The 24,050-nt window shown below is 52.0% G+C and overlaps 8 protein-coding genes and 4 non-coding genes across 12 annotated transcripts; 7 read left to right on the top strand and 5 right to left on the bottom strand.

The window, feature by feature from the left end:
• Positions 1-143: 143 nt before the first annotated feature.
• On the bottom strand, positions 144-4,516 carry B0H65DRAFT_475981 (putative SMC2 protein). Its single transcript, XM_062827338.1, has 4 exons — positions 4,317-4,516; positions 4,176-4,216; positions 900-4,106; positions 144-787 (listed from the first exon to the last, which is right to left on the bottom strand). Exons 1-4 carry the CDS (start codon positions 4,341-4,343, stop codon positions 523-525), a joined length of 3,540 nt encoding a protein of 1,179 aa, XP_062678641.1. The 5' UTR covers positions 4,344-4,516; the 3' UTR covers positions 144-522.
• A 1,139-nt stretch (positions 4,517-5,655) lies between these two features.
• B0H65DRAFT_432302 (uncharacterized protein) lies at positions 5,656-9,315 on the top strand (the record flags this gene model as incomplete). Its single annotated transcript, XM_062824995.1, has 4 exons — positions 5,656-7,436; positions 8,134-8,329; positions 8,470-8,527; positions 8,852-9,315. 4 exons carry the CDS (start codon positions 5,656-5,658, stop codon positions 9,313-9,315), a joined length of 2,499 nt encoding a protein of 832 aa, XP_062678640.1.
• Positions 9,316-9,432: 117 nt separating this feature from the next.
• Positions 9,433-10,419, bottom strand: B0H65DRAFT_475975 (ATPase, V0 complex, subunit E1/e2). Its single transcript, XM_062827337.1, has 3 exons — positions 10,247-10,419; positions 10,082-10,165; positions 9,433-9,973 (listed from the first exon to the last, which is right to left on the bottom strand). The coding sequence occupies exons 1-3, from the start codon at positions 10,255-10,257 to the stop codon at positions 9,841-9,843; spliced, it is 228 nt and encodes a 75-aa protein (XP_062678639.1). The 5' UTR covers positions 10,258-10,419; the 3' UTR covers positions 9,433-9,840.
• A 444-nt stretch (positions 10,420-10,863) lies between these two features.
• On the top strand, positions 10,864-12,458 carry B0H65DRAFT_591567 (NAD binding domain of 6-phosphogluconate dehydrogenase-domain-containing protein). Its single transcript, XM_062831101.1, has 2 exons — positions 10,864-11,392; positions 11,452-12,458. Exons 1-2 carry the CDS (start codon positions 11,348-11,350, stop codon positions 12,325-12,327), a joined length of 921 nt encoding a protein of 306 aa, XP_062678638.1. The 5' UTR covers positions 10,864-11,347; the 3' UTR covers positions 12,328-12,458.
• A 47-nt stretch (positions 12,459-12,505) lies between these two features.
• Positions 12,506-15,391, top strand: B0H65DRAFT_591566 (acetylglutamate synthase). The gene is made up of 3 exons (XM_062831100.1): positions 12,506-12,871; positions 12,932-13,114; positions 13,177-15,391. The coding sequence occupies exons 1-3, from the start codon at positions 12,809-12,811 to the stop codon at positions 15,007-15,009; spliced, it is 2,079 nt and encodes a 692-aa protein (XP_062678637.1). The 5' UTR covers positions 12,506-12,808; the 3' UTR covers positions 15,010-15,391.
• A 166-nt stretch (positions 15,392-15,557) lies between these two features.
• B0H65DRAFT_445483 (BAR domain-containing family protein) lies at positions 15,558-16,802 on the top strand (the record flags this gene model as incomplete). The annotated part of the gene is made up of 5 exons (XM_062825747.1): positions 15,558-15,592; positions 15,677-15,758; positions 15,810-15,904; positions 15,978-16,572; positions 16,638-16,802. 5 exons carry the CDS (start codon positions 15,558-15,560, stop codon positions 16,800-16,802), a joined length of 972 nt encoding a protein of 323 aa, XP_062678636.1.
• Positions 16,803-17,575: 773 nt separating this feature from the next.
• On the top strand, positions 17,576-17,660 carry B0H65DRAFT_t397. Its single transcript has one exon. It is a non-coding gene; the product is annotated as a tRNA-Ala (tRNA).
• Positions 17,661-18,993: 1,333 nt separating this feature from the next.
• Positions 18,994-19,078, top strand: B0H65DRAFT_t398. Its single transcript has one exon. It is a non-coding gene; the product is annotated as a tRNA-Ala (tRNA).
• Positions 19,079-19,522: 444 nt separating this feature from the next.
• On the top strand, positions 19,523-20,238 carry B0H65DRAFT_445482 (uncharacterized protein; the record flags this gene model as incomplete). The annotated part of the gene is made up of 4 exons (XM_062825746.1): positions 19,523-19,525; positions 19,610-19,750; positions 19,886-19,936; positions 20,041-20,238. The coding sequence occupies 4 exons, from the start codon at positions 19,523-19,525 to the stop codon at positions 20,236-20,238; spliced, it is 393 nt and encodes a 130-aa protein (XP_062678635.1).
• Positions 20,239-20,898: 660 nt separating this feature from the next.
• Positions 20,899-23,255, bottom strand: B0H65DRAFT_475964 (uncharacterized protein). The gene has a single exon (XM_062827336.1). The coding sequence runs from the start codon at positions 23,054-23,056 to the stop codon at positions 21,122-21,124; it is 1,935 nt and encodes a 644-aa protein (XP_062678634.1). The 5' UTR covers positions 23,057-23,255; the 3' UTR covers positions 20,899-21,121.
• On the bottom strand, positions 20,905-20,989 carry B0H65DRAFT_t385. The gene has a single exon. It is a non-coding gene; the product is annotated as a tRNA-Gln (tRNA).
• A 426-nt stretch (positions 23,256-23,681) lies between the features above and the next one.
• On the bottom strand, positions 23,682-23,774 carry B0H65DRAFT_t384. Its single transcript has one exon. It is a non-coding gene; the product is annotated as a tRNA-Asp (tRNA).
• Between the last annotated feature and the right edge of the window lie 276 nt (positions 23,775-24,050).

The following is a 24,050-nucleotide window of genomic DNA, read 5'->3' as shown; positions in this document are numbered from 1 at the left end:
CGATCAATCCTTAAGCATATCCCATCCGTACCTAATCATTTCAGTGCGTCCTTATAAAGTTTGGGACAACTCGGCATAGATCTCGTCCAAAATACTAAGAGTACCAAGCTAACAAACAAATCAGCATTATATTGTACACTATACGCCCGAACAAAGAGCACCTAAGCAACAAATTTTGTATGTATCACCCACACGCCAGAATGCCCTTAGTCACAACACAAACGACGCTATTCATTAATCCAAGCTGCCGTTCATCGATTCTCCCTGTCCAGTTCCCACCGTTACGGTCTGAAGAGAAAAAAAGCTGTAAATTCATTCAAGTCAATCGAACCAGACCCAATCACGCCCAAAACTTTACTAACAAAAGAACCACCCTGCTTCTTTTCCCCCTTCCCTCTCGATAGCCCGTCCTCCGTTACTTAACTTAATCCATCATCCCACCTGCCTGCCCAGTCTATCCTACAAACTTATCCGTGTAAATCATAAACACAATACCCCCTACTCAGACTCCTCCGGATTTCATCACTTCAAATCCGCTGGCGTAAGCGCTTGCACCATACTCGTTCCCTCGCTGAACCTCGTCCGGAAGATGCGGTTGGCGTTCTGGAACATGCCGTCCTTGAGACTGACGACGATGAACTGCGACCCCTTGAACCGGGTCTTGATGAGACGGCCAATGTTCTGCGTGTGCGACAGGTCGAGCGCCGCGTCGACCTCGTCGAGAATGTACATGGGGGCCGGCTTGAACTGGAGGAGGGCCATGATGAGGGAGAGGGCGATTAGGGATCTGGATGGCGAAGTTAGTGAGGGGTTCCTTCGATAGGGGCAGGGCTGGGTTGGAGAGGGGGAAGGAAAGGGGAGAGAAGGAAAGGGAAGAGAAAGGAAATAAGTAAACATACCTTTGACCACCGCTCAACTCGGTAAGACTCTGCTTCCACACTTTACCAAGCTGCACCTTGACCTCCAATCCCTCACTGATAGTCTTGCCCTCAGGGGGATCCAGCTTGGCGAAACTGCCAGGCAGCAACTCGGCAAAGATCTGTCCAAAGTCGGCATTGACCTTCTCCCACGTCTCCTGCAGCGCCTTCTTCTTGTAGTCGTCCAGACTAAAAATGGTCTCCTCGATCTTGCGCTTGTCGCGGATGACGGTGCGCATCATGTGCTTGAGCGACACCTCCTTCTTCTCGACGCTGTCGATCATGTTCATCACCTTGGGGTTGATCTTCTTGCGCAAGCCCTGGCTGCGCTCCGTCAGGTTCCGCAGCGTGGACTTGCACTCGCCAATGTTCTGGCCCTTGAAGTCGTAGAGGGTTCCGGGCCGGCCGAACTGGTCCTTGGTCTCGGCGATCCAGTCGTGCTCGCGCTCCATGTGCGAGGCCGTCTGGGCGGCTTGCTGCTGCTCCTTGTGGAATTTCTCGATTTGGTGGCCAAGCTTCTGGAGTTCGAGCCCCTCTTCGGCGATTCGTGCGTTCTTGGATCGGGTTGCCTCCTCCAAAGCTCGAAGCTCATCGTCGTACACATGCAGTTTGGTCCGTTCATCTTCCAGTTGTGCTAAGACGGCGTCGTGTGTCTCTTGAAGCACTGTTCCTTGCTTCACGATGTCGTCGATCTCTTCTTGTTGTGCTTTAAGGGCGACGTCGATGTCTTGAACCTGCTCCCGCGCAGCCGCAAGATCGGCAGCAACCTGTTCTGAGTCCAGTTGCGCCTCTTGAAGCTCTTTTTGCAACGCCTTGTTAGTAACAGACATCTTGTCCAGGGAAGCACGTAGCTTGTCGACTGAAGCTTGGAGCTCCACTAGCTTGGCGTCTTTGTTATTGTCAAAGTCCTTCATGTCCTTCTCGATTCTTTTGGCTTCCGCTGTGGCTTCCGCTTGTCGCTGCTTGGCCTCCACGATCGACTGCTTGAGTTGGACTATTGTTTCCTTCATATTTGCAATCTCTTGGATGATCGACGATGACGAGTTGCCGCCGATTTGCTCCTCCGCTAGCTTGATCTCATGTGCCTTGAGGTCAAGTTCTTGCTTGATTCTCTTTGCTTGGTCGAGTTTCGTCTTTTCCCGGTATATTTGGGCGCGTAGCTCATTGAGGGCGGCCTCGGCCTCCTTCAGCTGCCGATTGATTTCGTTGAGCTTCTGCAAAGTAACCAAGACGCCGCTCGAGTTGGGGGCACTTCCACCTGATAGTGTACCTGAAGGGTCATAGGAATCACCCTCCACTGTGATGCTCCTCATGCGGACATGTGGATCGAACGTCACCCTCTTGGCTGTGTCTGCATCGGCGCAGATAAGCGTGTTTCCGAAGACATACTCCATTGCCGCCGACACTTCGTCGTCGTACCCAACGAGTGACAAAGCTAGGTGCACTTTCCCTGGAGCGATTCTTTGCGCGTTCGCAATCGTTTGTGCCGAGGCCTTGAAAGCGGAGATTTTGTTCAGAGGAATGATGGTTACCCTCTTTCGCAATCTACCGCCCTGCAATAATTGCGTGCCAGTCACCTCCGTGTCTACAACAACGTTGTAAAGACGGCCTCCAGCGCAAATCTCCAGCGCTATTCCAGCTTCCATATACTCCTTGGGCAACGAGAAGAGTTGGGCAACTAGTCCTTTCACTTTTGATCGATCAAAGTTTGGGACTGGATCGGAGTAGTTGAAGTCGATATTTGCCACCTTGCGTTTTAGAGCGTCGGATTCTTGTCGTAGATTGCGGATGGTCTGCTGGAGCGAGCTTTCTTGCTTGTACATTTCCTCCTCCGTCCCGGGTTGGAACCCAAGCTTTCCAAGTTCCTTCTCGAGTCTCTGAGCCTGAGCTTTCAGGCCATCAAGGTCCTTCAGCAAGCCCGCGTTTTGTTCTTTGGCCTTTTTAGCCCGGGGTTCTTCCTCTTTTATTCGCTTCTCCAGATGGGCAATTTTAATCTTTGCCTGCTCTTGTTCCGTTGCCGCAGCGGTGACCTTGTTTCTCGCGTCTTGCAGTTGTCCTTGGTAACCATTCTCCTGTCCCTCCTTGGATGCAACACCGGTTTGCAGGGTCTGTAGCAGCTCTTCCTTGGTGTCTGCCTCTTGCCTCTGCTTTTCAAGCGTATCCTTGGCGGCATCGTATTTCGCCTTGATTTTCTCGTATGTCTTGGTCTTTTCCTTCAGCGCCGCTTCCAGGTCGGCAACGTTCTTCTCTCCAGCTTTCCTCCGTTCTTGCTCCTCCTTCATACTGCTCTTCTTCAGATCCACGACGGTAGCAAGCCTAACCAGCTCGTTGGCGTGCTTCTTTACTGCTTCTTCCAGGGCCTGCGCCTTGCCACCTTTCCGCAACTCCTTGTCGCGCTGTGCCTTGACCCGTTGTAAGTCCTCCTCCAGATGGGATATCTCATTTTTTAGCCGGATAGCAGATTCCTCAAGCTCTTTCTGGCGCTGCTTCTTCGCCTCAAGATCCGATGCTGACTGTTGTAGCTTCTCCTGACACCTTACGTAATCGTGTGCCACCACAAGCCTTGTTAACCGCTCCAGGTCGTTTTGTGTCTGCTGAAAGTCGAGGAATGCGCGCTTCTCGGTTCGTAGCTTCTCAAGTTTCGGTTCGATCTCATCCCGCAAGAGTTCTTTGATCTCCTGTAACTTCATCTCCTTCTTGGCCATCGTCTTGAGTGCTTTGTCCCTCCTGTCCTCGAACATCCTTGTGCCGGCTGCCTCCTCGATCATGGCCAAGATTTCGACAGCCTTCATGTTCAAAACTTTTGTAATGCGGCCCTGCATGATGAGGAAGTTGGGGTTGTTGATGTTGAGCTGAACCGATTGGAAGAGGTTCTGTACGGTTTGTTGTTGCGCACGATGGCCGTTGATCAGGTATTTGGAAGTGCCTCCGAGCACGATTTGGCGGGTAACGCTGATGGTCGCATACTCTTCGAATCCGATTGGTGACTTTTTCTTGTCTCTGTTATCGAACACTATTGTGACGCTGGCCTTTGTGACGCCGGCTTGGCCTCGCTTGTAGATAAGATCCTGCAGGTTTTGCGCGCGGACTGTTGACATATTGGTGATACCGAGAACGAAGCAGATCGCGTCGAGGATGTTGGATTTACCGCTGCCGTTGAGGCCGGTAATGGAGTTGAAGGTCTCGTCCCTGCGGCGGCCGGTTAGTTACGAAGTTGGAGGGATGCCTTCGATCGCCCTGATGAGTCAGTGTCCTTACCATCCTGAAATCACCGTTCTGACGGCGTACGACTTGAAGCCCTATACAACGCGCGGGCATGTCAGCTCTGTCACAACTTCAAGTTGTCGCATTACACCTTGGGTCAGGTCGCGACTAACGGCGCGGTGGAAAAACACGTACGTCGATAATTACTTCGGTGACCCTCATGTTGGCGCCGTCGTGATTTTTGGCCGGGGGATCGTCGTGGTTGGAAGTTTGGCGCTGCTTCAAAACACGCCCGCGCCTGCCTGGACAAATCCAACAAGATCGAAGATGGACGCAACGTTTGTTTACTTTTCTCAGGCACCACCAGGGTTTGGGGGAGGGGGGGTGTGGGCCACGACCGGGCGCCCCGCATTCACGTCTGCACGTGCCCGTCTGCCCCTGGCGCGATATCCTCCCAGAGTGGGTCCTAACAAGCGGCTCTCTGTGACACTGGGCCCGTGCTTTGCCTACCCCTTTTCGGCCCATCACCAATCTTTCAAAACGGGTTATTTTCAAGATTCGTTGTTTCAATCGCCGACTTTACTTTTCTGCATTGCACGATGCCGTGTGTTAATGAGTGACATGCCCGCTAACATCATTAAAATTCATATAATTCTTTCGTCAGCACACATATCAAGGCATTCATCTTGGCCCAGGAATAATCGGAAGCCTTACGCGGAATTCTATCCTCCGTCTTTAAGAGCCTTTTATTCGGCCTGGAGCAGCATATCATTACATACCAAAGACGATGCGAAACGGACCTGATTTGTGAATTGCCCAAAGCCAAAACACTTTGTGGAGCCTTTCCTTCAAGTGCAGGCAAGGCAGGGCCCGCTCACCCCGCTATGGTTCTTGGCGCTGAATTGGCCGACGGGAGTCCGGGATCTGGGAGCCCCCCATCCGTCACCAAACAGGGCCATGCCGCTGGAAGGCAGTCGGCCACAGGGACGTCGCCAACTGGAACACAGTGGCACGTTCCCGCTTCCACTTTGTTCCTCCAGCTCGTCACAACCTCAACCCTCCAGCTTTCCCATCAAACATTGAACGTCCCTCGTTCAAGATCATAGTTCGGCCTTGTGGCGTTTTGATTTCATGACGCGCAGTTCCATTAATCACCTAATCGACAACAACCTGTTACCCGTCATACCTTTGTCTCGACGTCCTACCATCCGATCTCACGGCCTAGCTCCAACCGATTGGGCCATCACCTCGAGTAGTCCGTCTCGATCAACAAAGTAAACTTACACAGAGAAGACGACGTTACAGCACCATCTCGAGAAAGAGAACACACGAAGCGAGGGCATTCATAACGTTGCGACCAGTGCCCATAGTTCCCAGCAGTTACACACTTGCAAACGAATAATAACAGCCCAGCAGCAAGGGGCGCCCTCTCCATGATTCCTCAAACAGTTGCTATCTGATGCTCCCTTCGAACCACGAACCATAGGCGCCGAGGTTTGCGCCCTCCCTGCGAGGACACAATCAACACAAAGCCATGAGTCTCTCGCAACGCCCCTCCTCGAGTGCCCTCTTGTCGGCTTCAAAAGATGCGGATGACAGCTCTGTTCGCCCACGAAACCGCCGGGTAGTGAGCCACCGCAACGATGCAACCTCATCCTCCCTCTACTCGAGCCCGAGCAGGACCCCAGACAGAGGCGCCTCGCCGATTCCCGCCGCACGCATAGGAGATGTTACCGGAAGAAACAATTCTAGACTTGAGGTCGCGGCGGGCTCTACACGTGCAAGTAGCCCCAGGGGCGGTCGTGGTCTGCTCGATGGCTCGTGGGCTTCGACGTGGGCCTCCGTCCAGGAGTTCACCACAACACTGCTTACTGGTGGGGAATCATATCACACCGGGTCAGAGAGATCAGCCACCAGGACCGCTGGGAAACAAAAGAGCTCCAGCAGCTGGGGTCCCGAACCACCAAACGAATCGAGGCCACGCTTAGAGGACGTTGGGTCAGGATCAATGATCGAGCGGGAGGGGCGTCTCAGGGCCCTTAGGACAGCAAGTGTACTCGAAAGTCATGAAGGCGTTAATGGTGGGCTGGATGTTTCCAGGACGTTCAAAAAGCGTAGTTCAGACGAGGACTTGCGAGAAGCTTCGCAAAGTCAGGAAACAGCAGAACACCTGGTGTACATCCACCATGTACAGCCAACTGATACCTATGCCGGGATCGTGCTTCGCTACAAGTGCCGTGAAGACGCATTCCGCAAGGCCAACGGCTTATGGTCTCGAGACAATATCCAGATGCGCAAATGGCTTGCAATTCCTGTCGACGCCTGCGAGATCAAGGGGCGCCCTTGCGAAGGCCCCTCGTTTCCCGGAGCCCAAGTTGATTACTTGGCCCGTACGCCGGAAGCAACAGACCCATTTGGGCGAGACATCTCCAACAACCGAGAGTTTTTCGGCACCTCGACCAACGATCAAGGCGGGGATAACAAGTTACAAACACATGATGACGAGCGACCATGGACACACGTGCGCTGGGTATCACTCGACTCGTTTCCTAATCCTGTTGAGGTCGCACGAGTAGAACGCAAGGTTTTGGGATACTTCCCCCCGCGTCGGAGGAAGAGCATGAACACCACTTCCACAATGACGTCGCCTAGGACGTCGATGGACGTACCAGGCATCACTGTCAGTGGGGAGACCGGTCCTGCGAGTCCCGGCAGCAGCTCTTCCCGCCGAACTAGTCTCATGGGAAATCGCCCCAGTCTAGTTGGAGATGATGTTCGGCCGGCATGGATGAGACGGCCTGGAGGCGTAGGCTCGCTGCGGAATGTGAGAGCACCAGGACCTGAGAAGGATTACTTCAACACGTGGACAAATAAACATCTACCGGGCCTGAACATTGATTCTCTACCGTCCATGGCTGTTTTAGGTGCTGAAACTGCCCGCCTCGGTTTCCAAGGCGCTGAGGAGCACCCAACTATTGTTGAGAGCCCTTTTGAAGACGGAGGCGATGCCTCGACGATAAACGGCCAAGGATCCACCGGCCTCGATAAAGCGGCTGCGGCGGTCGAGAACTGGCTACGAGGCGCATTTGTCAAACGTCCAATAGGAACGCCTTCTCTAGGCGCACCGAAACGATCGCCTCTTGGCCAAGAAGAAGGCGACCTCATCGAGCTTACCGACACTAATAGTGACGATGGTCGAGGAGGGAACATCGATCCTATTTCTGATGATAGACGGGACACAGGATTGCTGAACTTGGGAACTGGTACCTCTGGGAGAAGCGCTACAATGGGCGGGAGTGGAACGATGAGAGGGAGGTATCCCAGCGGCAGTCTAGCTGGGAGGGACAAGAAGGCGGACTGACTGTAGTCCGGGGGCAGCAAGCTCACTCCTTTGCATAGAGCTTCGGGTCTTTTCAGCTTTGGATTCACGAGGGAGGATACCCACGATAAGCATGTTAGCAAAGTAAAGTATAATGGCGTCCTCTTCTGCATCACAAGGGACCGGTGAAGTTGGCCAGTTTAGCATTAATTTTGTTTTTGGCGGTTTTGTATATATCAAGAACTAGAGCGAAAGCGAGCACATCCAAGGCAATCATGAGACCATGGGATTACCAAAGAGTAGATTTGTATTGGGCCAGTATCCGGTCTTTGAGTTTGGACACATTGGCGGCACAAATTCAGTTATTGAGGCGCATCGACTTGTGAATTTGGCCACATAGGGATGAGTATTGGTGACGGATGCTCAACGCCAACTCCAGGGCCGGGACTGGCGAAGAATCATCTACACTGTGCGAGGAACACATATTGAACCCTAACCCAGCGCTGAACCACACGTGGACCGATGCTGAATCGCCCTGAACATCAACGCCAAGAACTCACCCTCAACACCACGCCGGGAACGTTGAGGAACACCATCAGATCACCAGTGGAAAGCCATCACAACATCACGAAATCGTTGACGCATCTTCAGTCAAGTTACACGTCTATCCTCGCCAACCTCCCCTCAACTCAGTCTCGCGGTCCGAATGCCGATTTGCATCGAATGCAGACACCCTGTGAAGACGTTATGGAGGGAGGGCGCAGGTGACAAGTCGACCGGGCACAACATCCGGTTGACGGTGTGCAAGAACTGCGGCCGCTTCTGTGATAAATATGTCGAACATGACTTTGTCGTTCTTTTCATCGACCTTGTCTTGATCAAACCGCAGGTATGTGATGAACACAACCAACTGAATGCACCCGGTACATCAAGATGTGCTCTAGTAAGCACAAGCTCGAGTACTTGAGAAGTGAAAGGTGACTTCGATTTGAAGAGACCAAAGAGCTAAAATACCACAAATGGTCATAGGTCTATAGACATTTGCTTCACAACACCTTGATGAAAGACGAGGATGAATTCGCAGTACGTGTTTGAATACCCCATTCCCATTTCACGGATCTGTCCGTCACTAACTTGGCGGACTCAACTTGAAAAGCCCTCCATCATTCGTCTCGGAGTACTTCTCCTTCTCTTCGATGTCTACCTTACATGGGCACGCATCGAAAAGCAATCAGTTCCGGCCGCCAACAGCGTAGATGGCACAGCGTCCGGCACGATGAACAGCGCAAGCGTCAGCAACTTTGGCCGTCTAGCGCAACAACCCATTGTGCTACAATACATGTTCTTCCGTACGTCGCGTTCTATGCCATGAAGTTTACCCCTTTCCTTTTTGCTAACTCGGCACATAAAGTCCTCCTCTGCACCCTCTCAACCCTCGCCTTCCACGGCTCCATCCGCTTCCTCACCTCAAGCCGATACTCACCTCTCCACCTCCTCGGCATTCTCCCGCAGTTCAGCCGGCCCAACTCGGCCTCGACCGCCCTTCTCGTTTCGTCTTCCACCAAGCTGTTTCCCATCCTGATGGTCATATGGGAATATGACGTTCCTGCGGCGGCGCGCTCGTTAGGATGGGCCGTGGTGGCCAACAACGTCGAGGCGCTCAAGATCTTGCTGGACTGTAACTACGGCGTGGCGACGCTGCTGGCGACGGCGGGCGCGCTGAGCCGTTGGGCCATGGGAAGGGCGGTCTTGTGGGCGGCTGGGCTGGATGGGGTGGACTCGGTTGGGGAGCATAGTGTGGCGGAGGAAGGGAGGGTGATGGGTTCCTTGTTAATGTATGCAAAGGATTGGCTTGGGAGATTGGCTGTTGGTTGATATTATGGGCTTGAAGTGACTCTGAAAAGTCACGTCTCTGCCTTGTGTCTCAGGGAGCTATGTTTGGAGAGCTTTACCCATAGTTTGGTCTAAAAGAGCAGAGCGATTACACAAAGATTTGTATTGAATGAATCTCATTATTGGCCCTATCTCCTCGTTGTCAATGGTGACGGACCGCATAGCGCCTGCCGTCTTAAAGGCTAACTCATCAGGGCCCTCTCTCCCAATGTTTCTGATAATGCACCAGTTTTTGAAAGTTGCATATTCCGCCCAATAACGCCATGCCCGCCTTCTCCGATATGTGTATAAGTGTTGGTTGGGGTATTCATACAACCTTAGCAATGCCACAACAGTCCAGGTCTCGTCTACCGGAACTGCCGCTCCCATCCTTCTTCTTCTCTTTCTCTGGTCATTATTGCCCAGCGTATGCCAGACATGAGTGTCTTTCTCGCCTCGGTTTCTCGGCTCTCGTCAAGCTTCTTCTTGTCGTGTTCGTCATTGTCGTTGCCGCCATCATTTCTCGTTTCAGTGGTGAATGTATTCTTTGCGCAAATCGGAGCGTCTGGGTTCGATGAGGGGATGTAGTTGCGCAAGGAAGGTGATAGCCCACATGAGATAACAGCTGACGAAGGCGAGGATGAGGGACGATCGCCATAGTCTGCGCAATTCGAGTAGCATGTTAGCTGATATTCTTGGAGACAGCGCCGACCAGCCATTCCTGCTCGGCAAACACACAAAACAGGTAAAGGACGAAAGAAGTACTTACACTTGGTTCTCACCCTTGGGCGAAAAGATCCAGGCGGCCACGCACATGCCGGCGACAACCACCAGGCCGATGATAATGCTCCATCTGCGCGCGCCGGAAGCAGAATGTCAGTTCAGAGTCGCAGCGCAATTCGGCAACTGAAAAGCAAGGGCTGGGAGCACTAACCCGTTCGCCATCTTCCCAGATATTGGTTAACTGTTCTTTTTATACGACGCAGGCACGATAATTGTAAATATGGGGGCTAGAAGATCGAGCGGATTCGTGATGGTTCGCCCTTGTTGTCGTTGTTGTTGTTGGGGTACCTGGTCCGATCGTGGATGATGTCGTTGGCGGATTCACAAGACCAGGCGGCAGGCTGGCAGCTGGCGCGCAGCTACATCCCTACTTGTACCCTACAGGGGCAGCAGGATGAGCCTCAGTTGCGGCTTCCCCATTGCGCTGTACAGTACAATGCTGGAACGTTTGTTAGCGCGGTTCTTGTGACAGGGGTATGCAAAACAACACAGAAAAATAACGGGACAACCACATTCAAAGCAAAAAACTGGAGAGAATATTTGAAGCTCTCGAAACGCATTGGGTTGATACCAATTTTTTGCATGAAAATTGGTGATGTGGTGGTTGAGTTGGGAAGAGTGCGTAGTGAAGTCCCGCGCTAACGAACGTTCCAGGGCAAGAGTGTAGCAGCACGTACGCGCTATTGAGCTGCTGACTAAGGTGCTCACACTAAGTACACTGTCCTGAATACTGTATGGCCGTAGAGGTACCGACTCGACCTCAGCTTCGTAACACCGTCTTGAAAAGGCCTTCTCAAATTGTTCGCTTGTTCTCTGCCATTGATTTTCGTCGATTGCACCGGCATTGGCCCTGCGCAGAAATATTATGGACACTTTGGAAAATGGAAGTCAAAGCTCGGGTTGTCAGTTACTTCCGCGTTGATCCCGGAAGGGCGAAGCTCCATGAACATCACCGGCCGTTGCCCGAACCCCTCATTCCCGTCGGCTCTTAGAGCAACAACGACTAGAAGACGCCGGATCTCGGATTAACTGGGGCAATTTGGGCTGGTATAAATCAAGATGTAACCATTTGTCATCCCAAGTCCAGCTTGGAGAAATCCAAGCTTGTCTCAAACTTGCAATTCCCATCCTGTTACAACAACCTCTTCAGTGGTGTTAGGCGCTGAGATAGCCTGGATCTGCGACCCTACCTTGAATACCTCTAAGCAGAGATATCTTACAGGAGTAATAAGTGCCGGGACGAGCAGCAAAAATGGCTCCGAGATTGTTTTTTATCGGATTGGGGAACATGGGACGGGTGAGCATCACATTGACAGCTTCGACTTTGCAGCAGGAGCATATCTGACACCTGCATAGGGCATGGCCGCAAACATCGTGGAAAAAGCGAACCTCGACCAGCCGCTTCTGATCTATAACCGTACCAAGCAAAGGTGCATCGAACTCAGCGAGAAGCTTCCCGCCGGAAAGACGGAAATCGTTGACTCCATTGCAGAGGGCGCGAGCAAGGCGGACATCATCCTCAATATCCTCTCCAACGACGCGGTGGTGGAAGCATCCATCGCTGAGATTCTGAAGAATGACGTCAAGGGGAAGCTCATCATCGAGTGCTCTACCATTCATCCGGATACGACCGAGAAGATTGCTCAGCAAGTTGAGGACGCGGGAGCCCAATTCGTTGCGGCTCCTGTCTTCGGTGCTCCAGCCATGGCGGACGCTGGTCAGCTCGTTGGTGTCCTGGCAGGACCCAAGGCTTCGGTGGACAGAGCTAGGCCGTATTTCAAGGGCGTCACAGCCAAGGCCGAGATCAACATGAGCGACGAACCTTACCGAAAGGCATTGACGCTCAAGCTCATCGGGAACTCCTTCGTTATCAATATGGTTGAGCAACTCGCCGAGGGCCACGTCCTAGCTGAGAAGTCCGGGTTGGGCACGGACTACTTGCATCAGTGGATCGAGGGCATGTTTCCGGGTCCCTATGCGGCCTATTCGACTCGGATGCTCACGGGAGATTATTACAAACGGGAATACCCTCTCTTCGCCGTTGATCTTGCGAGGAAGGACGCAGGCCATGCGATGAGCCTTGCAAAGGAGGGGGGTGTGAGGTTGCACAATGTGGAAACGGCCGATGCTCACCTTGCTGAGCTCAAGGCGCATGTTGGGGAGAAGGGTGATATTGCTGGTATCTATGGGGCGGTCAGGATGGAGAACGGCTTGCCATATGAAAACAAGTAATTGTGGAGTTGTATGGGTTCTAGAAGTCTGGTTGTCTAGATATTCGAAATATGTTATCAGAGAGTAGCTCTGTCGAGAATCGAGACTCGGGTGGGAGATGTGACATACCTCTAAATATGGACCCGCTCGACGTTTTGTGGAGTTTTCTTTGTCACACAGCGCATCTAACCTTTTGGAGCAACAACTGTGGTCACTGTATCCTCCCAGTGGCACCAGCCCCGGCCGTCCCTTGTTGACGCATCGAGTACAAGATAGTGACGGCGTCTGCTTTTCTCTCCCAACATCGAGTGCTGTCTGATCCCGATTGATTTTCTAGGATAGCGGAACACAGCCGGGAATGATTTTGATTCTCAGGCTCGCACTGGTTTCTTAGGTCGGGCGAGCCTGTAAAGGGTATCGGGCTCTGCCAAGTTCATTACGGGATTTTGTCACTGTCAGCCAGCTCTTGCCTGTCATCACACAAACAACAAATTCATGAGCCATGTTTGTGCGAACCTGCCGCAGCTCGTGCAATGCATGGACCAACACTACATCTATAAAGCAGGTAGGCTCTCTTTCGCGCCCAAATCCTCATCGCTCTGCCGTTCTCACACTCTCACTCTAGGTTCGCTCTGCGAGAACGCATGAGTCGCTGATCCGTTCTTTCGCAACAACGGCATCACAGTCGAAACGTCAAGAAGCCGAGGCGGAGGAGAAGCGCCAAGTGAGCCCCAGATTGGGGCCTTCTGCACCCAGAAGCTCGTACCCCTCGTCTGCTGAAGCGAGACAAAAGAGGGACAGTGACAGAGTATGATCACCTTCCGTCAGCTTTTACCTGTTCTCCTTCTTAATCACTGACCCTCTTTGCAGGAGTTTCTTATTTCCGTTCTTGAGTCGTCGGCCACAAAACGCGATGCTCGAGGTTATCTCCAAACTTTCGGCTCTCCCGCAGCCCTAACTAGCGCTGGGCAGAAGAAACCATCCACCATCGGTATCTTGGGTGTTCCAGCCTCTGTGGCCGGTAGGCCTGCCTTTGTTCAAGGACCAGAAAAGGAAACTCCGGTCAAGACAAACGAAGCACCACATGTGGCCATCGTGAAGTTGAGGGCACCACAGGCATGGGATGACGTCCTCCTTGATGGTGTTGCTAAGACCCTCACCAGACTGAGAGATCTTGGTCTTCTGAGTGTGATCGTCCTTGATTGCGACGACATTAGGCCCAATCAAGCTTCTGGGTGGCACGAAACAGTCACAGAACAGACGGACAGACTCCTGAGAGCAATTGGTCAGTATGGATTCCCGGCCGCCGAAGTGGTTGACTCCGGGATATGGAAGTCAACCGAAAATCCCCAGATTCCATCATCTATCCCCTCCAACCCTCTTTACGTGGGGTTCGGAAAGGCGTTTACTACACCACTTGCCAATGGTCACATACTGGTCGTCCCACCACGAGCATACTCCGACGCGTCTCTCCAATACTCTAAAGCCGATGCCAATGACATTGTTATTGCCCTAACAACCTTTTTTGCGGGATTTCAGTTTGGTCGACAATATTCGGACTACCGGGAGCTGGCGGAGAAGGTCAACGACGGTCAGCCTTTCCGAAGGGCTTTGGTTGATCGGGTCATCGTTATCGATCCTCTGGGCGGCATCCCATCCCACAGACAAGGTCATGGCACACAAGTTTTCATCAATCTGGAAGACGAGTTCAAAAATATCCGAGACGCTCTCTACGAAAAAACTCAACCTACTTCGGCAGGCACGAAAGACGCCGGTGTCAGTGCCAGGGCTACGGTCCATCTGGAAAACCTACGGCTCGCCAAATCCACATTGGCCTTACTTCCATCAAACGCATCCGTGGTGATGACCAGTCCTGCGGAGGCTGCAAATATCAATGTGTCAAAGCGCGACGGCCCGGAAGCCAAGCCCGATGGGTTCGCGGGTGAAGTAAAGACGAGAACCTGGCGCAATCCCTTGATACACAACCTACTTACCGACCGACCCATCTACTCATCATCGCTTCCGATCGGCCGAATCAAACCTACGCATCAAGATGAGGAGATCGCTTTGTCACGGATGCCCACAACTACCCTGGCCAAGAGAGGGCTGCCAGTAACCATCTTCCCTGATCCGAGGGTAAACCGTTGGCAACCACCGCAACCTGGTGTTCCTAGACTCAGGTTAACGGATACGTGTATCGATTTACCTAGGCTGGTACATCTGATCAATGACTCCTTCGGAAGAAAACTCGACGTCGAACACTACCTTAACAGAGTCAAGGACAGCCTCGCGGGAATCATCATAGCTGGAGAGTACGAGGGAGGTGCGATCCTTACGTGGGAGACGCCATTTGGGCTTGACGAAGAGACGGCTTACCGGGAGGGCCGACTAGTGCCGTATCTGGACAAATTTGCGGTGCTACACAAGAGTCAAGGAGCCGGTGGCGTGGCAGACATTGTGTTCAACGCCATGGTTCGTGATGCTTTCCCAGAAGGCGTCTGCTGGAGGAGCAGGAAGGACAACCCGGTCAATAAGTGGTACTTTGAGCGGTCTCGGGGTGTGCTTAAGCTGCCGGAGAGCAACTGGGCCATGTTCTGGACGACTCCGGAGGCGGTTTTGAACGACCAGATGATGAGAGATTATGAAGACGTGTGCAGGAATATTGCGCCTTCTTGGGCAGACACCACGAAACCAGCGGACTGAGGAAGGGCGTGGGGCCTTGGAAATAGCGTATGTTGGGTACACGTAAAGACTGCCATGAGAGGCGCGTTTCAGTCGAGCTTGTCTTGGGAGACCTTTGAGGTTGTTTGCCATATCGAACTAGAGAAGGACCACCATGTCCGTATGGACCAGTTATCTTGATTCTTGACTGGGACGCCTGTCTCACTTGTCCGCCTTCACAGTGGGCGATGTCCTTTCATCATGATACGAAAACGTACTTGAAACGAATGTGACAATCATCAGCCAATCAGCTCTTTCGAGCCTTCAAGGTATCGTATCTCCACGTGCACGGTCTCCAAGATGACAAGGACCAGTGGGGTTATTATCGGTGGGGCACCTTCCAGGCGCCGTACATCACCATCTCCCCTGGACTCTAGCACACTTCACCGAAGAGGAGCTCCATTTGAATTACACGAGGCAGCCAACATCCAAATACTCGACGCACATTCCCTCCATCATCGTCGTCAACCCAATATCGCAACCGATCACCGACCATCAACTTTCTTGTCGCCACCAAAGAATATCTCATCATGGATATGTTCAAGGGTTTCCAGAAGAACCTTGGGTAAGTAGCTTGCCCCGCCATGCTCTTCCTTCTATCCTTTGGGTACAAAGAGTCACGGATAGCTAACTTGCTGGTCGATTGCAGTTCTTGGGGTGGGCAAATCGCTCCCATCGCCTCGCGCACCGTTCAGTTTACCAAGGAGCAACTGGGTCAGGCTGAGGATAAGGTCAGCAGCAACTGAGAGTCGCTACTCACTATGGCTTGCGATGGCTGACAGCCCTCGCGACAGACTCAATTGCCCGCCGAGTATATCGAGCTCGAGAAGCGTGTCGATGCGATCAAGGCTGTCCATCAGAAGATGCTCGCTGTGACGTATGTTGCTTCCTGAATACATTCCGCCTGGGTGTTATCCGATGTCGTGATGCTGATGCTATCCGTTCAACAGCTCCCAATACTCGCACGAGCCCTACGATTACCCTCCCAACATCAAGGAGACCTTCTCGGATCTCGGCCGCACCGTCAGCGAAAAGGTCCAGCTTTTGTCGTCGGCAACCTCGACCGCTGAGGCGCAGGCTGCCCTCACTGCTCCTCCCAGCGCCAAGCCGCAGCCCAAGACCTTCAACCATGCTATCGCTCGTGCCAGTTTGGCGAGCAGCCAGCTTTTGCACCAGCAGCATACCGGTGCTGGAGAGGATCCTTTGGCTACGGCCCTTGAGAAGTATGCTCTAGCCATGGAGAGCGTTGGCGAGGCTCGTCTTGCCCAGGACGCCCAGATCCAGAGCCGCTTCCTCGCTGGATGGAATACCACGCTCAACACCAACCTTAAGTTCGCTACGCGCGCCCGTCAGAACGTCGAGAAGGCCCGTCTTGACCTTGACGCCGTCAAGGCGCGCGTCAAGGGTACTACCTGGAGATTGCCTGGAACCGCCGCCCCCGCCCACGACGAGCATGAGCTCAGCCCCGAGGCGCAAGAGGAGATCGAGAAGGCGGAGGATGAGTTCGTCACCCAGACCGAGGAAGCTGTGGCTGTTATGAAGAACGTGAGTGGCTCCTCATTATTCAATTTAGTACTTTCTTGTATAACTGACAGACCGGGGTGCAATAGGTCCTCGATACACCTGAACCTCTACGTAACCTTGCCGAGCTCATTGCCGCCCAGATGGAATATCACAAGCGTGCTCATGAGATTCTGAGCGAGCTTACACCCGTCATTGACGGACTGCAGGTCGAACAGGAGGCAAGTCGTGCTTCGGCGTACTCTTTGCAGTAAACCCTAGGCCTTCATTGTGCTAACTATTGCCGTTGTCGCCACAGGCGAGCTACCGCAAGAGCCGCGAGAATGCTTAAAAAAAATCAGATTTCAAAAAGAGAGAGAGAGATACATCGGGTAGTATGCGCGTCGACGGAAGAGACCCGTGGGGTCCTCTGCGAGCTTCGACCTCTGATACCCTAGTAGGTACAAGGCACCATGGGTGATAATGGCATGTTTGGGCCATTTGGTACACTAATCATATCATGTCTATGGACTTGGTCAATGGTGACGGACCAGACCCTGTCGATTTGTTTCTTTCATTATACCGGATATGTTTTCAAATGCTGGCTGGACTATCTGCTTCACTCCTATCATCATCATACCTTGCTACCTTTTGCGATTGAAAAAGTCAAATGAGCGTTGAGGGCGGTACCTCTGGTCTTCATATCCTAAATTAACTTGGTACTCTTCCATTATATTCGCGTACGTCTCAAATCAGGTGGAATTTCTGCAGTACCTTAGCTGCCAAACCTTTCCCGCCCTGTTCTCTTCCCATGCGACTAGCTTCCTATCTAGAACACAGACCCCTGCCTATCTTCGACACCGGGTGCATGTGGCATTGACCATGCAGTTTAACGGATATCGCGCAAGGCACCGACCAGACCGTTCACACCTGCATCGGACCTGCATCGAGACAACATATCAAACGTCGGCCTCGCAAAGAATGCTCAGCAGCATCTGTCGTTCCTTATAAAGACAACTTCCGATGAAAACTTCAACAACAACATCACGGGCGTGTGGCTCAGTTGGTAGAGCGTTCGCTTAGCATGTTTCACCGCATGCGAAAGGTCCTGGGTTCGATTCCCAGCTCGTCCACATCTTTTTGGCTTTTTGCGGTCTTTCGTACCTTGTTGTCTTATTTGATGATTTGGTTTTCCTTTTTTGCTTCTGTAGCAAGACTTGCACGCCGTTTGTCAGTCCGCTATCCTGGTTTTGGGCCGAAGGCAGGAAGTGTTCCGAGGAAGGAAAGCTACTAGCAGTCGGTACCAATACACCAAGGATATAAGACAACTAGAGACTTCGTCTTACTCTTGAGGTCTTCCATTTGTAAATGGACGAACGGAATAGATTCTAGAAGGTATCCATTCGTGAACTGTAGTAGTGCCTGTTTTTTTTGTTCTTTTTTTTCTCTAATCGACGTCTTTACATAGTTTAAGGGCGAGTATCTCCATACTAACTAACACCCATAACCGATGAGAGAACATGAATCAGAAAGTCACATCCAGTTATCCTCCAATCAGAGCTAACTTGCATCTTATCAAGGTTATATGGGAAGTCATCATGAAGCTCCGTTACCTTAGGGAGTTGATCTTGCCTCTATGTCATCCAAATATCAAAGTGATGCCCTCTTTTCCCTTGATCCTACCTCTATTTTCGGCTGTGGTGAAAACGGTCAGGGCACATCGTCAAAACTGACTCGGCCATTACAGTAAAAAGGCTGTGCAGAGTGTTCTACGTTCTGTTATATCAATGGTCCAATATGCGAGAAAAACATCAAACTACAGCACTTAGTTTTACTTTTAATGGGGTGAGTTTACCAGGACATTGGGCTGAGAGAAGACGGGAGACGGAGCAGATCAGGAGATAAGCAGCAAAACTAAAGAATAGCAGGGTACGTTTCGTTGTTAGAACCCACTTACTACAAGGCTTAACAAGTCCCCTTGGTATGATAGAAATGATAGTGCCGCACGCTCAAGTTCCAAACTATCTTGATTAGTCCTCTGTTCTTACCAAACAAGGCTCCAGCCAGGAGTCCCAGGACTGACGGAGGATTTTGGTGGGATTGATTTACCATAGTCCGCTAGGACTATGACACGTACTATACCCGCGGAAAATGTAGATACAGAGGTAAACTCTTGTGTCTGATCAGTCTCCGAGCCTTCTTATTCACCTTCAGAATGTCGGAGTTCAATTGGTCCAGTTAGCGTTCCTGCTTTCACCTCCGAATTGAACAGATCGTTTGCTCGGATCTTTATCCACGCCACTCGGTCCCAGTAGGATACGTATCCAACGGACTCATTTATTTGATGCTTAACATTCACAGAAGATGCAAAAGGCCGCTGGGTATCATAACATCTAGACCTAGCAGATGTCTACCTCTATGGCAGTTATAGTGTGTAAAACAGGGATCTGCATTCAACATTCGTCAGGGCGTGTGGCTCAGTTGGTAGAGCGTTCGCTTAGCATGTTTCACCGCATGCGAAAGGTCCTGGGTTCGATTCCCAGCTCGTCCATCGCTTTTCTTTTTCCCATTTTTTTGCTTCCTCACTATCCTTGAAACGATTCAGAACTTGATGACGGTCGCAATGAAATGGCAGATCGAACCTTCGTTGCTTCCTGCTGCCGTGACCTCTCGCTTGCGTGACAACCCCGCGTTCGATATTCCTTTTTCGATGCCCCTCTTCAATGTCGTCTGCCGGCCGGCTAATTCTCGGCCTCCAGACATCCTGGTCCACACACATGTCATTGCTCCACCGCCTGCATCCGTAGCTGAGTTGTCGCGGCCGCGGCCGGCAAGCTGCAGCTACACCACCACCAGGACAGACAGACAGGCTTCCCGTCGCGGCTGGCGCACTTCCCTTTGGTCGCTGCATCCAACACGTCAACTCCTTTTTGATCTCCGTCGCAACAACACCAGGCAACCTAAATAACGGCTGTCGATCTACAAATTCACAATCATGGTATGTTGAATTCTGATTGCACACATCGTCACTTCGGTATCCCTTTTGGAAATGTACTAATCTTTTGCTTCTCGCAATAAACAGCTACCGTTAGGCATCCTCACCGCGGCGCAAGGCCACCCCATGCTCGTCGAGCTCAAGAACGGCGAAACTCTCAACGGCCACTTGATCCAATGCGACACGTGGATGAATCTGACGCTAAGGGAGGTTGTTCAGACCAGCCCGGTTAGTGCTACCTCCGTCCTCCGTTCTCCGTTCTGGCGATGATGACAATGATGGCGATGATGAGGGGGCGGCGAAACAAAGAATCCAACAAGACGAATGATGGGAACAGGAAGGCTTACTCTACGTGCGTAACAGGAAGGCGATAAGTTCGTGAGGTTACCAGAGGTTTATGTCAAGGGAAACAACGTAAGTTTCGATCCTTCCCTCTCTTTCCCCTGTCTTTCCCTCTTCTTTGGATAGAATTCCAGTATCAATCGATCAACGGTTCGCTAATTGTCATGGACGAACAGATCAAATACCTCCGAGTACCGGACGACGTGATCGACATCGCTCGGGAGCAGCAACACAGCCAACACGGCGGACACAGAGGCGGTCGCGGCGGCGGACAGAACAGAGGCGATTACGGTGGCCGTGGCGGCCGTGGCGGACGAGGAGGAGGCGACAGAGGTGGTCAGAGGGGAGGTCGCGGCCGTGGCAGGGGCGCATGAGGTGGAATTCCATGTTGTTGGGAAAGCGGAGCGAGGCTTAACGACCACCGAACGAACGAAAGTACGGCTTTTAATAATGACACGATGAACGAGAGGGCGCGGGATTGCCGCCATCGCGATTAGGGGGGGGAAGGGGCGGACCAAGGAAGAAGCATCAACTGGATCTTGGACCGAATCGGTGTTCGTAAGAGATACCGGTAGATGGGCATGAAGACCAGTTTCAGCGACACACAATCCATGATGATGGTTCATCGGCAATCATCATATGGGTTCTGGGAAGAAGAAGAAGACTTGGTTCGGACACATAGACCGGACTAGAGTGTTCGATTCATCAGCATGGAAGTTACGGCAAGAAGGATATGATTATTTTAAAGCAAAAGATACCCAAGCTTGAAGTACCTGGTTGATTTTCCCTTGGACCTGACAAAAGCACATCGTATCGCATCCTGGTCCTTTGAGGTATTCTTTTCTGTTGACATCAAACATTCGAAAGAATAACAAAACAAACGGCACCCTGAGAACGCTCCATGTCACACAAAATGATGCACTCCGCGGGCGACTTGTTTCCAGCCTTTGAAGCGACAAAAAGATTGACCATGGGAAGGAAACAGGTGGTACGGAGCGTTTATGACCATGAAAGGAGCAAAAAAAAAAAGTCAAAAGTTGAGGTCGTACCCGGAATCGAACCGGGGTTGCCGGAAGGTTCTGAAGAAATCAGAATCCGGAGTGATAACCGCTACACTATACAACCTTGCGAGTTGTTATTGTTGGAAGACGTCGCTCGCACAACGCCTTATATTGTCCGACACCCGGTGTTTATCAAACCATTAAAACAACTATGTTACCCCCAACCCACTTCCTTTAAATATTTTACATGTTTTCATCAAGATGCGGATGAGCTCGAGGTTTTGAGATCGCCAAAATCCAAGGCCTCTTCAGCCGCGATATCCACAGTGCCCATCATCGCTATCTCCTCTTGCGCCCTCTGATCCGACACCACCGTCTCCTTCGGCATCTCCGCAAGCAACTTCTTGATCTCAATCTCCAGATCAATCTTCCTCTCCCTGGCTACATCAACAACCGCCCATGCTCTGGGGTCCATTTCCTTGAAGCAGCGCTTGAGCAGCTGGACCAAAGTCGGATGACTGATCCACATGCGGCGCGAAGTATTTCTCGCCAACGGCGCCAGCTCCATTTGTGCCAGGTATTTGAAAGCGGTGTTGAGGTCGCCGTCCGCGGTAGAGCACCGCACAAAGTGTTCGTACATGTCCCGCGTGGGCTTGAGCGTGTACATCAGCATCTCCGATTCCAGCTCCTGCGCCGTCTGAGCACTCTGCGCCTTCTGCAGGAGAGCCTGGAAGGTGCGTAGGTCTGGTCCCGAGGAGCAGAGGTGCAGGAGGTCGCGGTACATGCCGAATGCCTTGTCAACTGTCGGTTCTTCATCGCAGACGGCTTCCAGTACCACGTTTACAGTTGCGATAGGGATTTTGTAGCCCGCTGCCTTCAGATTTTCCATCATCTCTTTGACGCCGTTCAGTAGCTCGGGCGACCGTCTGAAGAGGAGGAAGATGGAGCGCGTGCTGGCGGCTTCGGGAGGAATGTCTGCGCCCTCCATGATACAAAGCACCTGCAGCGCGTTCAGCAGGTCCCCGTTGTAGGCGTAGCATTCGACCAGTGCTTCGTAGTGATGCAGGCCTAGTCGGACCCCCCTCTCTGCGAGAAGCTCGATGGCCCGAGTAGCCAGGTCTGCGTCTTGGTGGCGAGAGGCCGTGTTGAGCACGTTAATGACGACGCCGTCAGGGGGGTTGACAATGCGCTTCTGTACCAGGTGATCCCAGACCAGCTTGGTCCCTTCGTAGTGCAATGCCCTGCTGCACTCGTCGAGCAAAAAGTACCACGTTCCCAAAGGCAGCACGTGGGACGGACTGTTCTGATTGCGAGCTTTGAGCCTTACCTGCATGACCCGGACGGCCTCCTCGATGAACCCACGCCTTGAGAGCGTGTAGATAAAGATCTCGTATATCCATGCAGGCACCCATTGGTCGCTGTACACCAGTTCATCCAGCAAATCTAGAGCCTTTTCAAATTGGCCATCGCGAAGAAGGCCCAAGGTGACGCTGAACTTGGCTTGTTTGTCGGGTCTGGCTCCCTTGGCTCCCAGGGAGCGTAGGATATCGGTCCTCAGAAGATAATCAGGATGGACCGCTAGTGCTTTGAGCGCACTCTGTAGGACACCTATTGATGGTTCGACACCGGCTGCAACCATGGAGTCAAAGATGAACCCAAGTTCGTCGGCCGAGCCTGTGATATCCCAGTTGGCAACAACCAGGGATTCGTAAATGAACGGATTCGGCTTTTCCTTTCGGTTGTTTAGAAGGAACTGTATGATAGGCCGAATCTTGCCGTGTTGCCCATGGTGGTTGCGAAGCTCACGAAGCGCTTCGTAAATAACAGGTGTCGATGCTTCGTTCAAGACCTCGGTAAGGTCATTCGTCGCTTGGATAATCTCGGTCGCGGTTACAGTCCCGTCCGTGACGGCTCCGGGTTTGTGTTGACTCTGTGGCCATTTCGGTTCAATGTACAGATTGGGAGAGACAAAGCTGTCGGCGTTTGCCCGATGAGCATACGATTGTTGACTGAGCGAGCGCACTCCTCGATGTCGATGAAGGCCATCCTTGCGACTGACTCGCGGTCTCGATCGGATTGCGGAGGTGGAGGACAGGGTTGGGCTCTCAAGGGCCTTCGCCAGCAAGGTGGCATCGACAGAAGGGCAGAGACAACGCCACAGGCCGTCGATTACTTGTCGAGATGGCGGCATTGTGGTAAAGGCTGGAGCCAAATGAAGCCGCGACAAGGTCAAAATCCAAGTCAGACGGGGACGACTGTTGTTTTCGGGGCAATAATGTTGTGTCCCGCACAAGGGGACATTGTGCAGCTGGGAGCTTCCCCAACTTCCAGGGGCATGGCGTGCGGGGTTGAGCTGACCAGGGGAGCGGTACGTACCTGAAAAAGTGGGGTAGGGATCTTGAGAGTTCGAAAGGGAGTGGGAGAGTGAAGCGAACTCGAGTTCAGTTACTGTGTATGTAGTGCTGGTTGTCTTTTTCTTCATAGTCTCCTGACATTTGAAAGAAAGCAGAATCCGTAGTAAACTCGCATAACAGATTCGAGTGGTTTATGGTTTGACTAGAATAATGAATACTAGGTATAGGATAAACTCAACTCTATCATTGCTTGTGAATGTTGCAAGACGACTGACAATCTTCCCCATCGCTTTGGTAGCCGCTCAGTGCACCCAAGCCGATCAGTACAAGCAAAAGAAGATAGAACTATAACCGAGGAAGATGTCAAATTGCACGACGAAGAAAAAAAAAGCAGATATTCAAAGAATCAATATGGAAAGACACAGCAGGAGTGAAAATGCAAAAAAAAAGCAAAAGATTGGTCTCTCCCGCCGGGAATTGAACCCGGGTCTCGAGCGAATCGAACTGATGTTCAAGCTTGACAAGCTCACATACTGACCACTATACTACGGAAGATGTACACCTGTTAATCAAGTGTCGTAGTTGGTTGATGGTAGCTACTCAGAACCCAGGCTCTATATACCCACATGTAAAAACACTAGACAGCCCACTGCCTTCGCACCACACAGCGACACCATTCAAGGAGGCAGACAACGAGATTAACACCATAGTCACAAAATAACAACTGGAAAGGCACAATTGGGACACCGTGTGAATGATCAAGAACGCAGTCATTTAGCGCGGTTTTACGAAAGTCCTACGACTGATCAGAGTGCAAGCCTTCGACAAAGT

The sequence above is a fragment of the Neurospora tetraspora genome (genome assembly GCF_033439725.1).
Source record: "Neurospora tetraspora strain CBS 560.94 chromosome Unknown B0H65scaffold_7, whole genome shotgun sequence".
Classification (NCBI taxonomy): Eukaryota; Fungi; Ascomycota; class Sordariomycetes; order Sordariales; family Sordariaceae; genus Neurospora; species Neurospora tetraspora.
Note: the sequence above shows the minus strand (reverse complement) of the source record. Positions and strands in the feature narration are given on the sequence as shown.